The 11,782-nt window shown below is 54.0% G+C and overlaps 5 protein-coding genes across 5 annotated transcripts; 3 read left to right on the top strand and 2 right to left on the bottom strand.

Moving 5' to 3' along the window:
* Window positions 1–89: 89 nt before the first annotated feature.
* On the top strand, window positions 90–2,481 carry SEPMUDRAFT_93060 (Metallo-hydrolase/oxidoreductase). The gene is made up of 3 exons (XM_016910602.1): window positions 90–453; window positions 502–733; window positions 770–2,481. The coding sequence occupies exons 1-3, from the start codon at window positions 120–122 to the stop codon at window positions 1,101–1,103; spliced, it is 900 nt and encodes a 299-aa protein (XP_016756976.1). The 5' UTR covers window positions 90–119; the 3' UTR covers window positions 1,104–2,481.
* On the bottom strand, window positions 974–2,481 carry SEPMUDRAFT_151766 (RPAP1_C-domain-containing protein). Its single transcript, XM_016907032.1, is given in 2 exon segments — window positions 974–1,963; window positions 1,965–2,481. 1 exon segment carries the CDS (start codon window positions 1,676–1,678, stop codon window positions 1,154–1,156), a length of 525 nt encoding a protein of 174 aa, XP_016756977.1. The 5' UTR covers window positions 1,679–1,963; window positions 1,965–2,481; the 3' UTR covers window positions 974–1,153.
* Window positions 2,482–3,253: 772 nt separating this feature from the next.
* On the top strand, window positions 3,254–6,828 carry SEPMUDRAFT_151765 (uncharacterized protein). The gene has a single exon (XM_016907031.1). The coding sequence runs from the start codon at window positions 3,952–3,954 to the stop codon at window positions 5,941–5,943; it is 1,992 nt and encodes a 663-aa protein (XP_016756975.1). The 5' UTR covers window positions 3,254–3,951; the 3' UTR covers window positions 5,944–6,828.
* A 141-nt stretch (window positions 6,829–6,969) lies between these two features.
* Window positions 6,970–9,023, bottom strand: SEPMUDRAFT_151764 (ribosomal protein S2). Its single transcript, XM_016907030.1, has 2 exons — window positions 8,981–9,023; window positions 6,970–8,916 (listed from the first exon to the last, which is right to left on the bottom strand). Exons 1-2 carry the CDS (start codon window positions 9,009–9,011, stop codon window positions 7,250–7,252), a joined length of 1,698 nt encoding a protein of 565 aa, XP_016756974.1. The 5' UTR covers window positions 9,012–9,023; the 3' UTR covers window positions 6,970–7,249.
* A 946-nt stretch (window positions 9,024–9,969) lies between these two features.
* SEPMUDRAFT_151763 (uncharacterized protein) lies at window positions 9,970–11,774 on the top strand. The gene has a single exon (XM_016907029.1). The coding sequence runs from the start codon at window positions 10,140–10,142 to the stop codon at window positions 11,739–11,741; it is 1,602 nt and encodes a 533-aa protein (XP_016756973.1). The 5' UTR covers window positions 9,970–10,139; the 3' UTR covers window positions 11,742–11,774.
* Window positions 11,775–11,782: the final 8 nt, after the last annotated feature.

Here is an 11,782-nt window from a genome sequence, read left to right as displayed (position 1 = left end):
GCTTAAGTGCATCATTACCAATTTCAAAAAGTACATGTACCACAAGTACATGTACTATTCCTTCCCCCACCCAAACAAGAACAAGAACCAGAACAACAACAACAACAACAACAACAAAAATGGGAATCGAATCCCTTCCCCCCCTCGACCCCATCACCCGTCTCTCCCCCCGCGTGATCCGCATCTTGGGCGGAAACCCTTCCAAATTCACTCTGCAAGGCACCAATACTCATCTGGTCGGAACGGGCTCCGAGAGGATTTTGATTGATACTGCTGAGGGGTTGAGTGTTTGGAGAGAGAGATTGGAGAGGGTTTTGAAGGATGAAGAAGGAAAGAAAGAGGGAAAGGTGAAAATTACAAAAGTGTTGTTGACGCATTGGCATCACGATCATGTTGGTGGGGTGGATGATGTGAGGGATTTACTTGGAGAGGATGGGGTGGAGGTGTGGAAAGGTACAGGTAGCTGTCCTGGAGAGGAAGAAGAATCAGAATTTGAAAAAGATGAGAAAAAGAAAAAAACAAAAATCCACAAAATAAAACCAAACCAAACATTTTCCGTCCCAGGAGCCCATCTCACCGCAATTTTCACTCCAGGCCACACGAGCGACCACATGAGTTTTTTCTTGCGAGAAGAAGACGCTTTATTCGCGGGAGATAATGTTCTGGGACATGGGACGGCAGTGTTTGAGGATTTGAAGGAGTATATGGAGTCTTTGGAGAGGATGCAGAAGGTGTTGTTGGGTAGTACAGGTAGTACAGAAGGAGGAAGGGCAGGAGGGAGGGTGTATCCGAGTCATGGGGAGGTGGTGGAGGATGGTTTGGGGAAAATTGGAGAGTATATTGCGCATCGGAGACAGAGGGAGATGGAGGCGTTGGAGGTGTTGGGGAGGAAAGAGGGGGGTCCTGGTGGGGATGGGTGGTGGGGGAGTATGGAGATGGTCAAGGTCGTGTATGCGGCTTATCCGGAAGAGTATTGGGGTCCGGCCGAGGGGAGTTTGAAGCAGGTGTTGAAGAAGTTGGAGAGGGATGGGAAGGTGAGGCAGGGGAAGGGGAGGGATGGCGAGGATGGGAAGTGGGCGTTGATTGAAAAGTCGGCTTTATAGTGTACAGTATCCCACACAGCGAACCAGAATGAAATTTACTACTACTACTACTACTTTGCGTCCCATCTTCTGCCACCGCCTTTTCGCCACAGCCATACCGCTTCGGTGGCGTAGGATTTTGCGCTCATATGTTTGCCACCATCTACACCCCTGCCCTCACTCTCGTCTACCAGAATTGGAACAATCTGTAATCGTTCCACTTCTCTCCACAGACCTCGTGCCAACTCTCCAAAGGTGTCTTCTGGACCCTCAACTACCCCACCCTCCAACACGTGCTCAGGCTCGCCTGGGTCACCAAACTCGCCTTTGCCCAGTTTGTACAGGATGCGACCCAGTGTTTGGAATGCGATACATCTCTGAGCTGCATAGCTGGACCGTGCAAGATGTGCCAGCTCGGCGATGGTGTATCCTGCTGCCTCTGGCGCATCTCCATGGTGATGCAGACCCAGAGTGACGGGAATCTCATTCGCTTTACTGGGAGGTATGAGGTCCCCCCGAAAGGAGAAGCGAACATCACCAGCGTTCAGAGCAGCTGCAGAAGGATCGTACGTGTTCTTCGCCGAGGCTGACTGCATCCATTCCAGTTTGTCGGGATCTGCAGGGAGCGAGGGAAAGTACTTTTGATGCAAATCTTCCAGAAAAGTTTCTGACGAGGGATCGAGTGAGGGAGGTTGGTTGGGTCGAGGAAAATGTACGCTGTCGTGTGATGGTGGAAGTTCTTCACGCTGGCTCTCCGTCTCCACTTCGGCCGCCACATGCTCGAAATCGGGCTTTTCGGCAAAAGCAACAGATTTGGCTGGCGTTGTCCGCTCTCTGACATCGGGCACTTCAGTTTCGGCCGAATCCTCTACTGGTGGGGATATGGTGTTTGATGGTTCTGCTATCTCACCAGGCAACTGTGAAAGATCAGATTCTTCGCTTCCGCTTGCAACGTTTCCTCGTTCCAGAAGTCTCTGCAGGAGAGCTGGACTGAACTGGTTCATTAGCTCTCGTCGCTCCTCTTCAATCTCTTCAGCAGTCATTCCTGCAAGCTTTTGCTTGTTCTCTTGATCTATGCGCTCTTTTTCCACTTCCTCCCACGACTTTGGTATGCTATTGGTCGCCTCATCGTGCGGACGCGATGGCGCCGTGTTGTCATCCCCGCGGGACAATGCTGCATCTGGCGCCTGCCTCTGCTGCTTGAATTTGCTGATCACGGTGCGCTTCTGATGCCCCGGGAAGCCACTTTTGCTTTTCAGAAGTGGCGCGCTTGGTGGCTTGGGTGCGGCTGGAGTGCGCTCCAATACATCAGCCACAAAGGCGCCAGGCAGAAGGCGATGGTCGGACTGGCGAGGCGTGTCATCCTCGCTCTCTGAAGCCAAGTCAATCTCGATCTTCTCGCCTCGAAACATGGTGTGGAAGTTTGTGTTGCGCACACGCACAGGAAAGGTATGAACGACCGGCCGGGTCGTGCACGGCAGTCCCGACAGACGGGACTCCCGCTGCCGGGTGCCGGCTCCCGGCCGCTAGCTTGAGAACGATCTATTTGCGAACCTAGACGACCTCGAGCATCGCAAGGGAGGGAGCACCACCACACACGGAGAAGATCGCAATGTCAGTCGTGAAGTCGGCTCTACCGTGATCGGAGCTGCACACTGAGGCATCAAAGGGCGGCGGGTTGGCATGCATTGATGGGGGTCATTCGTGGTCGATGTTCCTCCAATGCCATCCCCGACGGGGTGCCCCAAACTTGCCACGAACCCCCTTCACGGGCACAGCGCAACAGCCGGTGACAGCGAGAGCCCGCGCATGCACGAGTCGACCCGTCTTTGCTATGATGATGACGATGACGATGATGATGATGATGAATACAGGTAGTTGACAACAACACAGCACTGTAGGTAGAAATGGGATAATCATGTCGCAGTACAGTGCAGCGATGAAGTTGGCGCATAGCATGAGCACACAGGTACCTCTATACAGGTACCTAAGGTAGGATGGAAGAGAGGTCGGTGCAGGGCAAGGCAGGGCAGGGCAGGGCAGGTTAGCTTTTTCGGTAAGGCCTCCAGATCACACAAGGCCCGCTCTCACTTTCTCCCTCCACCTCTTCTCTCGTCTCTCTCTCCCGCGCTCCCTCTCCCTCTCTCTCGCTCTCTCTCGCTCTCTCTCGCCCTTTCTTTCTGACACAATCGCTTCCCTTCCGCCCGCCGTGCTGCCCCGCGCGCCCCAGCATGCATTGCGGTTTGGGAGGTGTCGCCTTTGTCGCTTTGCTTTGGTAGGTTGGCGCTGGATTCTCGTGAATGGTCGGTCGGTCCCTGCTGCCCGCCGCTTTTCCTTATGCCACTCTCCTTTGCAACACGCTCTGTCTCTGTCTCTCTCTCTCCACCCCTCTCCCTCCCTCTCTCTTCCTCTTTTCTTTCTCCTTTCCTACTCTCTTGATGTACGTTGCGGCTGGTCTGCTGCTTTCCATCACCCATACCACTCATCCCCATCAAACGACACCCATCACCACCTGCAATCACACCGCAACGACACCCCGCTGCCACTCCGCCATACCATTCGACCCTCCGCTGCCACGCTGTCGCTGTCTGGCGAGCCGAGAGTGTTGTCGTCGCTGCGGCGTGTGTGTGAAAACGCGACGTTCCTCAGGCCGACGCTTCTCATTGGTCCACTCAACTGGGAACTAGATTATCTGGAGATGAAGCCTTGACACGCCGCACCTGGAAACTGTCCACGATCGCAAACGTCCGGCGATTGCTGCACCACGCATGACCGCTCTGCATCACACTGCACGCACCACTGCACGTCTGCCTAGTTCTGTTCTATATCATCTTCTTGGCGTGTCCCGTCGACGTGCGACTTTCACGCCATGAACATGCCTTCCACCCTCGATGACGATGCTGCAAGCGATAGCTCGTCCCTGTCGTCAGTGCAATCCCCGCAAAACGTCGCTTTAGACGACATCCGCGTCGCCAGCCGCTCTTCCTTTCCTGCTGCCTCCACTTTTGCTGAAGGTGTTGTTGCACATTCGGCTGTTCCCGCACCTGCGCATACCATCTCGTCTACAACACCTACTACCACAACTACTACTACTAGTGCTGCTGCCACTCCTGCACATGTGCCCATCAAGCCCAAGCGAGTGCGCAAGCCCAAAGAACCCAAAGTCGATGGCAAAGATGACAAGCCCAAGGAGAAGAAGGCTCGCAAGCCCAGAGTCAAGCATGAAGAAGGCGCTGCTGTCCCGCCCAAAAAGAGGCAAAAGAAGGAGCTCGTGGCCACTCCATCTGATTCACCCGCCGGCCCTCGTCAGTCGACCCTCACGGAGATGGCCCATAACCACTTCCACCCTCCTGCTCCTCCCGCCACTGCACCTCCTCCACAACACATGCTAGCATCACAATCACTGCAACGACAACAGCCAGACATCTTCATCCGTGACCCTCTACCCACTCTATCCAAGCCGCCGACGCCGACACCACGTCCGATATCAAGCGGCCAGAACTTCGACCCTATCCGAGGCTCCATCATGGACTCGGCCCCACAGCCATCGTCGCTGACCGCAAATGGCATCCCCTCGGCACAGGCCTCACCCCACATCAATCGAGCATCAGCCTCCCCTTCCATCAACAGCCTTATTGATCCTCCCAGCAAACCCGTGTCGTATGCTACACGAACACCCATGCATGCACAACAGCCGCCCGGCTTTGTCGGTTCTGCACAGCACTCACCGACGCCGCCGAGAGCGGCACCAGTCTCGCTATCCCAGCAATCGGCATCACAACCAGCCGCACCAGCCGCTCCGCAGCCACAACCAATCCTGTCCGTTGATGGCAGCAGCATGGATATCGATACTCCACGCTGTGTCGTACAGCCCTCAAAGTCATCATCGTCTGCGCCTACGCCGCAAATACAGCCCAAGGAAAAGAAGGCTGCTTCGCCAAAAGCTGCGGGGACAGGACTGCTCGCGAGCAACAACTTATTTGGCGGTCCGGGAGCCAAGCAGGAGAATGATAGCCGAGGACCGAACATTGACATTCAGATACCGCTGAACAGAATTGGCGGGAACACGATCAACATCGCGCAGGAAATCTTCCGCAAGTACGGCCAAGACGCGATCAATCCCCGCGCTGCCGCCCATCGCGCGAAGCTATTACAGGTCGCTGCTGCACAGAACAAGCTCGATGGAGGCTCCGCTGACGACAAATCCGTGGACCTGATGTCCGACATAGATGGCGATAGCAACGTCGAGATGGGTGGCATGGACGATGAGGGCAAGTCTGCAAACGGAGTAGACTCGACGAAGCCGCGGAAGCGAAGAAAGAAGGTGGAAGAATACGACAAGGAGGATGACTTCATCGACGACACGGAGCTGGCATGGGAGGAAAAGGCCGCTGTCGCCAAGGACGGCTTCTTTGTGTATTCGGGCTTGCTCGTTGCCGAAGGTACGACGGCGAATGTGGAATCAGCTGCGCCATCCGGTCGCGGAAGAGGAGGTGGCCGAGGCGGCCGAGGACGCGGTCGGGGCGTTCCCCCTGCCGCATCGACGACTACCACTCAGGCCGCAGAGAAGGCAAAGGACCCCAGTGCACCAGCACGTGGGCGTGGGAGCAGAGGGGGTAAGGTACCCGGTGCACCGAGAAAGCCTCGCATCACCAAAGCCGAGAAGGAGAAGATCGAAGCAGAGAAAGCGGAACGAGAGCGTATGATTGGCAACAACCATCCCCCAGGAGGCATGCCGATGCAAATGTCGACCACAGGCTCGTCGACGCCAGCCTCACTGGCCCAAACATCTCAACAGCCATCGCTTGCTCCTCAGATGTTTGCCAACGGCACCACGACGCCACAGGGCGTTTCAGCCTAGTCAGCCACACATCTCGTGGACCAGAGGTTTGCGAATGGGCTTGGGGCGGCGCAGGACGTGCCGGTCGAGTCCGCTTCCACTGCAGTGGATCAGACTATGATGCTGGCCGGGGGGCTTACCCATTCACATTCAGCCTCTTCGATGTCTAGTAGTGCGCCCTCCCCAAATAACCATCATCCCCACAAAGAGCAAGAAGCGGTGGTCGTGGACCTCACCGGAAATGAAGGAGGCACCGCTTCCCGGTATAAATGGTGGACTGCAGACGAGGACAGGCAACTCGTCGCGCTATAGGAAGAGGGACTGAGTTGGGATGACATCTCGACGCAAATGTCGGGCCGTTCTGCATCTGCTTGTCACGCACACTTTTACGCCACCCTCGTCCACGGTAATTTAGCACCGAGACGGACAGGGTGGACAGTCGACGAGGACAGGCAGCTCGTTACGCTACGAAGTCGAGGATTGCACTAGGATGCAATCTCATCGCAGATCAATGGCCATTCTGCACAGTCTTGTCAGGGAAGGTGGTCTCGGATCCCCCAATATGTCAAGGACAATTATACTCGCGCGAAACCGTCTGCATCAGGAGACCCCCAGCCACTCCAATAACGTATGCCATACTGATGGAGCCATTGCGCGAGGGTTACGTACCCTGGAATTTGTTTGGTTTGCCTTTCTTTTCTCAATCAGATGATACCACTGCCTTTCTTTTCCACGGGACTAGCGTTTGTAATTCTGTTCATTTTATTTGTTTTTTGTTTTATTTTTGCGAGGAAAAAGGAGCATGACGTCGAAAGTGTAGTGTAATGGTCAGAAGGAGGTAGATAGAGAGATTACTGCACACTGCGAGGAGTGAAAGTTTCCGAAGTGGCAAGAGGGAGAGGAGGCTTTTTCGCTCCCATGTATAACTTATTCGCTTACAATATTACTTACTACGTTAGATGAGAGAGAGAGAGAGAATACCTTAATAGATGGGACTCTTTTTTTGCCACTTTTTTCCTTTTCTTTTCTTTCCTTTCCGTTTCTTTTCTTTGTTCATTGTTTCTGAATTGACCCAAGAAGCAAAGAAGACTAGACAGGAGGAGAAGGATAAGAAGTCGTACCTACAATCTAGACGTACACATATATTTTTCTTTGCTGTGTTGTTTTTGAGTACAGGCACCTAGGTAGGTATAGTCTAATTCATTGGATACTACCTACTACCTAGGTCCTACAAACACACTCAAAGAAAACAAACGAATCCTTCACTTGAGGTTCTTTCTCGTGATCAAGTTACCCGTAGTTATCCACATCCTTCACGAGTGCTGGATTACTTCTTTGGTCCAATTTCTGGTTCGGGAGCTTCTTCGCCCAATTCTTTCTCCACTTCACCAACTTGGTCGATAGGCGAGGAGTTTTGCGAGTCCATGGAATCATTATCTGCACCAGCAGCGCCTTTTGATGCAACTCCAAACTGCGCCGCGTCTTCGTCGGATACAGTTTCGGATTGTTGAGCATAAGTCTCGTCCACGAGAGATTGATCCATTGCTGATAAGTCGGGTTCGGACGTGTCGTTGAAGGAGGCATAGAGGTCGACGTCTTCTCCCGAGTCGGAGTCGGGTTCGCTTGCGCTGTTGGTGTTGTTGTTGTTGTTGTTGTTGTTGTCAGGCATGTCCATGCCACTCATTTGCTCCGCCGAAGGGATTGCATCGCTGTCCTTGGATTCCATGTCTTGATCAAAGAGAACCCTCTCTGCTTGTGCTAGGAGAGCTCGATCCTGCTCGTGGTTGCTCACATCTGCGCCTTCGAAGTCGTCTGGAAATAACGGTTCTTCAGGGAGAGACTGTTCAATGGCGCCAGATTGTCCAGCCCTCGCACTTTTTGCCTTGATTTGCATAAGTTCGGCACTCCCGGCGACACTCCCATTGCCATGTCCTCGACCAGATCTCTCCTCTCTCGGTGCCTTCAACCTATGAATGGGCGCATATACCACGTACCCCGACGCGGCGTTTCGCAGGCGCCTCTCTTGGCCCTCCTGCCCAGCTCTCCCTAACACACCACAAATGAACTGCACAGCTCGCAACGAATCATCATTCGCTGGAATAGGGTACGTCACCCAAGTGGGATTGGCATCAGTATCGATGATTCCCACAGTGGGGATATTGTTCAGGCCGCACTCATGCAACAGCACATAGTTCTCCAGCGGGTTCATGCATACGACCAAGTCTGGTTTGATGGCAGCTTTGGCAAATAGTTGATCTTCAAAGCCATATAGTTCCGTGACATCTTCATCCACCTCATTCTTGACTCGCTTCTCGCAACGCCCAAGGATTTGCTGACCGTTGGTGATGGAGCCTGGAATCCATTTCGAGAATAAGTGACAACCTTTGGACAACTCGGCGGCTTTGACTACAGCACGGGCCTGACCCTGTCTAGTGCCGACAAAGAGAATGAGACCTCCTCCGTCCGCCACGCCGGACACCACTCTGCAAGCTCGACGGAGATGAGAGGCAGTCGCATCGGGAGAGATGATGTGAATGGGGTCATGTTCGCCTCGGATGCCAAAAATGTAGCGCGCGTTGCTCGGGTTCCAGAGACTGGTCGCATGGCCAATGTGGGTTTGCGCGGCGATCAGAGCCTCGAGGGTGATGTCGCGAGGAGAAGGCGGTTTGGTGAGGAGTTCATGTGGCTTGTAGTGCACAGCGAGCGTCGAGCCGATCCCGGACGTGTGCTTTTTGTTGTGCTGGAAGAAGGCATAGTCGAGGGCGACGGGGTGATTGGGGTCGTTCAGCGGCACAGTGCGGTCGACAACGGTGTTGGGGCCGATCGTCTCTTTGGCGGTAGCGGCGAATTGGGGTATACCCACTCGTTCAGATGCTTCGGCATTGGGCGTCACCGTCGATTCGAGCGCCGAAGAAAAGCGTGTAGAGGAGGTGTGGATGTGGAGGAGGTGGGAGGTGACGGGGTGGTGAAGGCGGCGAGGGAGAGCGATGCGGCCTATCAGTCCTGTCAGTCCATATCATACCAATGTAGAGCAGAGGCAGCAGAGCCAGTTCCATACCATGCCGCAGTCGCAGTGCTCTTATGATCATCGTGCTGCTTGATCACTGCCCTCACAGGCTCAGCTCACACGCCGTGAGTGAAGCATCGAACTTCATCCTCAACTTCATGCCAAGACGGGGGTCTTTCTCCGCATGCTCGCGCTCACCACTGAACTGACCACACCACTCTGACCTAAACACTTCTTTGCGGGAAACGGACCGGACGCACGGGGTACATCTGATGATATGCTCAGAAAGACCAGGCCCGCGCCTGTCGACCAATATCTCTGGCTCAGCGACGACATCCTCTCCGAAGCCTGGAACCGCTTCCTGCGCGTGTCCAATGCCCAGCACAAGCCCAGTCGGCGATATGGCAGCAATGTGCCTGGCCCGTTGGAAGCCCGCCGGCGCATGGCAAAGAGGCGAATGGGCATGAGCGCAGGCATGCAAGGTGGTGGAGCTGAATTTGGCGCTCTATTTGGTTTTGGAGGCTACGGAGGGAGACAATTCGATCCGCAGCGAGATCTGCTATGGAGACCGCCTGGAGTGGAGAAGGTGAAGAAGGAAGAACACTGGATGTTTCCCAAGAGTGCTAAGCGGAAAGAAGACATATTCGAAACCTTCCTCCCGCCTGAGCCAGAGGTGGATGCAGTTGAGGTTAGCAGAGTCGCTTTCGATAAGCTGCTTGCATCGAAAGATGTAGTACTGGTGGAGATGAAACACTTGGACGATGTCTTCGCATTCCTGGAAAGCACACAAGACGAACCAGAAGCTAATAATGTTCATCGATTCTGCAAATGGCTGGCCGAAAGGCAAGCGTCAAAGCAGACATCTCGAGCTCTCGCGGCTATGGTCACCAGTAAAATACGGCTACAGACGATACCATGGGAAGACCTGCCTGAGATGTTGGCCTGCTTGACCAGCATGGACGAGAAAGGCATTCCGACAATCACCAAGATCATTGACACGGTCCCAATAGATCGAGTCGAGGCAATTTGCGCGAGAACGACCAGATTGCTCTCAAGCCAATGCTCTCCGAAAACCAAGCCTAGCAGTAGGTTGCTCCTATGGCTTTCCTGTCTGCGCAGATGTCCGTACTTCCGATATGAATATCTTCCCGATTCCGGGAGCCTTTCCAAGGACTCCGAGTCCAATGTCAAGGCTCGGCTTGGTCAAAGAATGGGCCTGCTGGGGGGTCGTCGCGTCAATGCTTTTCACGAAGTACACCGAATACTGGCCTTTCGCTTCCCAGACCCTGCCATGCTTGCTCCCCATCTGGCCGCTTTTTCGCGTGAAAATCTCTGCGAGATCCTGAGACGCCATTGGGTTCCTCTGTTGTCAGCTGTGAAAGGCCGCATCACACCATACCATGCGACGAAACGGCTCACCTTTATTGATGTCAAGGATAGACTGAAGGCGGTTCGAGCAGACTATATAGCAATGACAAAAGCCACAGACGCAGTGGTCGAGATGACGGCGGGGCAAGCGATGAGGAATTCGACGACAAGGCGCGCTCGAGGTACCGTCTTGCCGCAACAGACATGTGTGATTGCTCTCCTTCATGCCATGCAGAAGAACGGGATACAACACGCCAGGCTAACGAGAGGCATTTTCACGATCCTTCAAAACCAACCTCACAGCGGCGCGCCCGCACTATTCAAACTATTTCGAGAGCTGCAGAGCCATCCAACACTCGGGGTTCCCAAATCACTGCCGGCACCACTCGTCCGATATTTCCTAGATTGCGGAAGTCCAGCAGGTGGCAAGTTGGCTTGTTTCGTCTTCGCTTCGTCTCCTGACGTACCATTGAAGTCATGCCCTGATCTGGCGTTACGTCTGGTTCAGGAAGACAGTGTGCCTTCTTCTGCCGTCTGGTCAATCCTGCACCGCCAAACCGCCGAGGAGTTTGTCCCGATATCAGAGCGTGCTCAAGTCAAAAGCAGTCTGCTGCCCGAGCGTGTTGATCTGATGCATCTGGTCGCATTGAACTTCTCCAGAGCGGAGCATATCACGCCCCGTGTGGCGTTCAGAAGGGTTTGGGAATGCTACAGGTTCCTCCAAGATCGCGGCGCTCCTGTAAGCTCCATCATGACAAGAGCTTTTGTCACTGCTGGCATCACACGGTACCTGCAGGACTATACTACGCCGCCCAAGGCGCAAGTAAGATACATCCTGCGCATAGTCCGCGACATAGAGGGTATAGAAGTCGCCGAGGAGCTGGATCGGACCATCTTCGCGATATGGAAAGAAAAAGTATATCCTGCCGTGATCCAGCAGAAGTGGCGAGAGCAGGGCAAAGGGAACCATTTGCACCAGGCTCTCGAAGAGCTGAAACAAGTGAGGTTCAGAACCAGGCTCTGGGCTCTCCCCAAGCCTCAAGATTTCGAAAAGGACGGCGCGAGACATGATCAGTGGTCCTCCTTCGACGAGCAAAAGTCATCGGAAAGAAGAGGCGAGGAATGGTGGGAAAGCACTGCGATCGAAGCTGCACCTACGGGTTCCTTATCTTCCAAATTTGAGCCTCAAAGCCTTCTTCCTTCGCCAGAAGCTCGCCCTCAGGCCGCCGCAGACGACGCAGAACTATCACTGCCGGAGAAGGATGTTGATTCTTTCCATAGCTCATCAGCAACCATTACAGCTGATGCACTCTCGTCAATGGACTTTCCTACAACGACACCACCACCCTCACCACCATCAAGCAATATAGTCAACGCTATACCTGACTCGACCTCGATTTCGAAAAGAATCCCAATAATCCAAAGGAAAGGCCTAGGTTACTAAGTACCAGCCTCCATCCTTCGACTAACCGATAACCCCACCAC

Source organism: Sphaerulina musiva (assembly GCF_000320565.1).
Source record: "Sphaerulina musiva SO2202 unplaced genomic scaffold SEPMUscaffold_11, whole genome shotgun sequence".
NCBI classification, from domain to species: Eukaryota; Fungi; Ascomycota; class Dothideomycetes; order Mycosphaerellales; family Mycosphaerellaceae; genus Sphaerulina; species Sphaerulina musiva.
The sequence above is the reverse complement of the archived record's forward strand: the minus strand, read 5'-3'. Positions and strand labels throughout refer to the sequence as shown.

Excerpts from the sequence above, each read along its gene's own strand:
- SEPMUDRAFT_151766 (XM_016907032.1), bottom strand. The coding sequence starts at position 1,678 with ATGCAGTCAGCCTCGGCGAAGAACACGTACGATCCTTCTGCAGCTGCT.
- SEPMUDRAFT_93060 (XM_016910602.1), top strand. The coding sequence starts at position 120 with ATGGGAATCGAATCCCTTCCCCCCCTCGACCCCATCACCCGTCTCTCC. Across the intron at positions 454-501 it reads TGGGGTGGAGGTGTGGAAAG|ATGAGAAAAAGAAAAAAACA; the intron begins GTACAGGTAGCT and ends AATTTGAAAAAG. Across the intron at positions 734-769 it reads TTGGAGAGGATGCAGAAGGT|GGCAGGAGGGAGGGTGTATC; the intron begins GTTGTTGGGTAG and ends AGAAGGAGGAAG.
- SEPMUDRAFT_151763 (XM_016907029.1), top strand. The coding sequence starts at position 10,140 with ATGGGCCTGCTGGGGGGTCGTCGCGTCAATGCTTTTCACGAAGTACAC.
- SEPMUDRAFT_151765 (XM_016907031.1), top strand. The coding sequence starts at position 3,952 with ATGAACATGCCTTCCACCCTCGATGACGATGCTGCAAGCGATAGCTCG.
- SEPMUDRAFT_151764 (XM_016907030.1), bottom strand. The coding sequence starts at position 9,011 with ATGATCATAAGAGCACTGCGACTGCGGCATG. Across the intron at positions 8,917-8,980 it reads AGCACTGCGACTGCGGCATG|GCCGCATCGCTCTCCCTCGC; the intron begins GTATGGAACTGG and ends CAGGACTGATAG.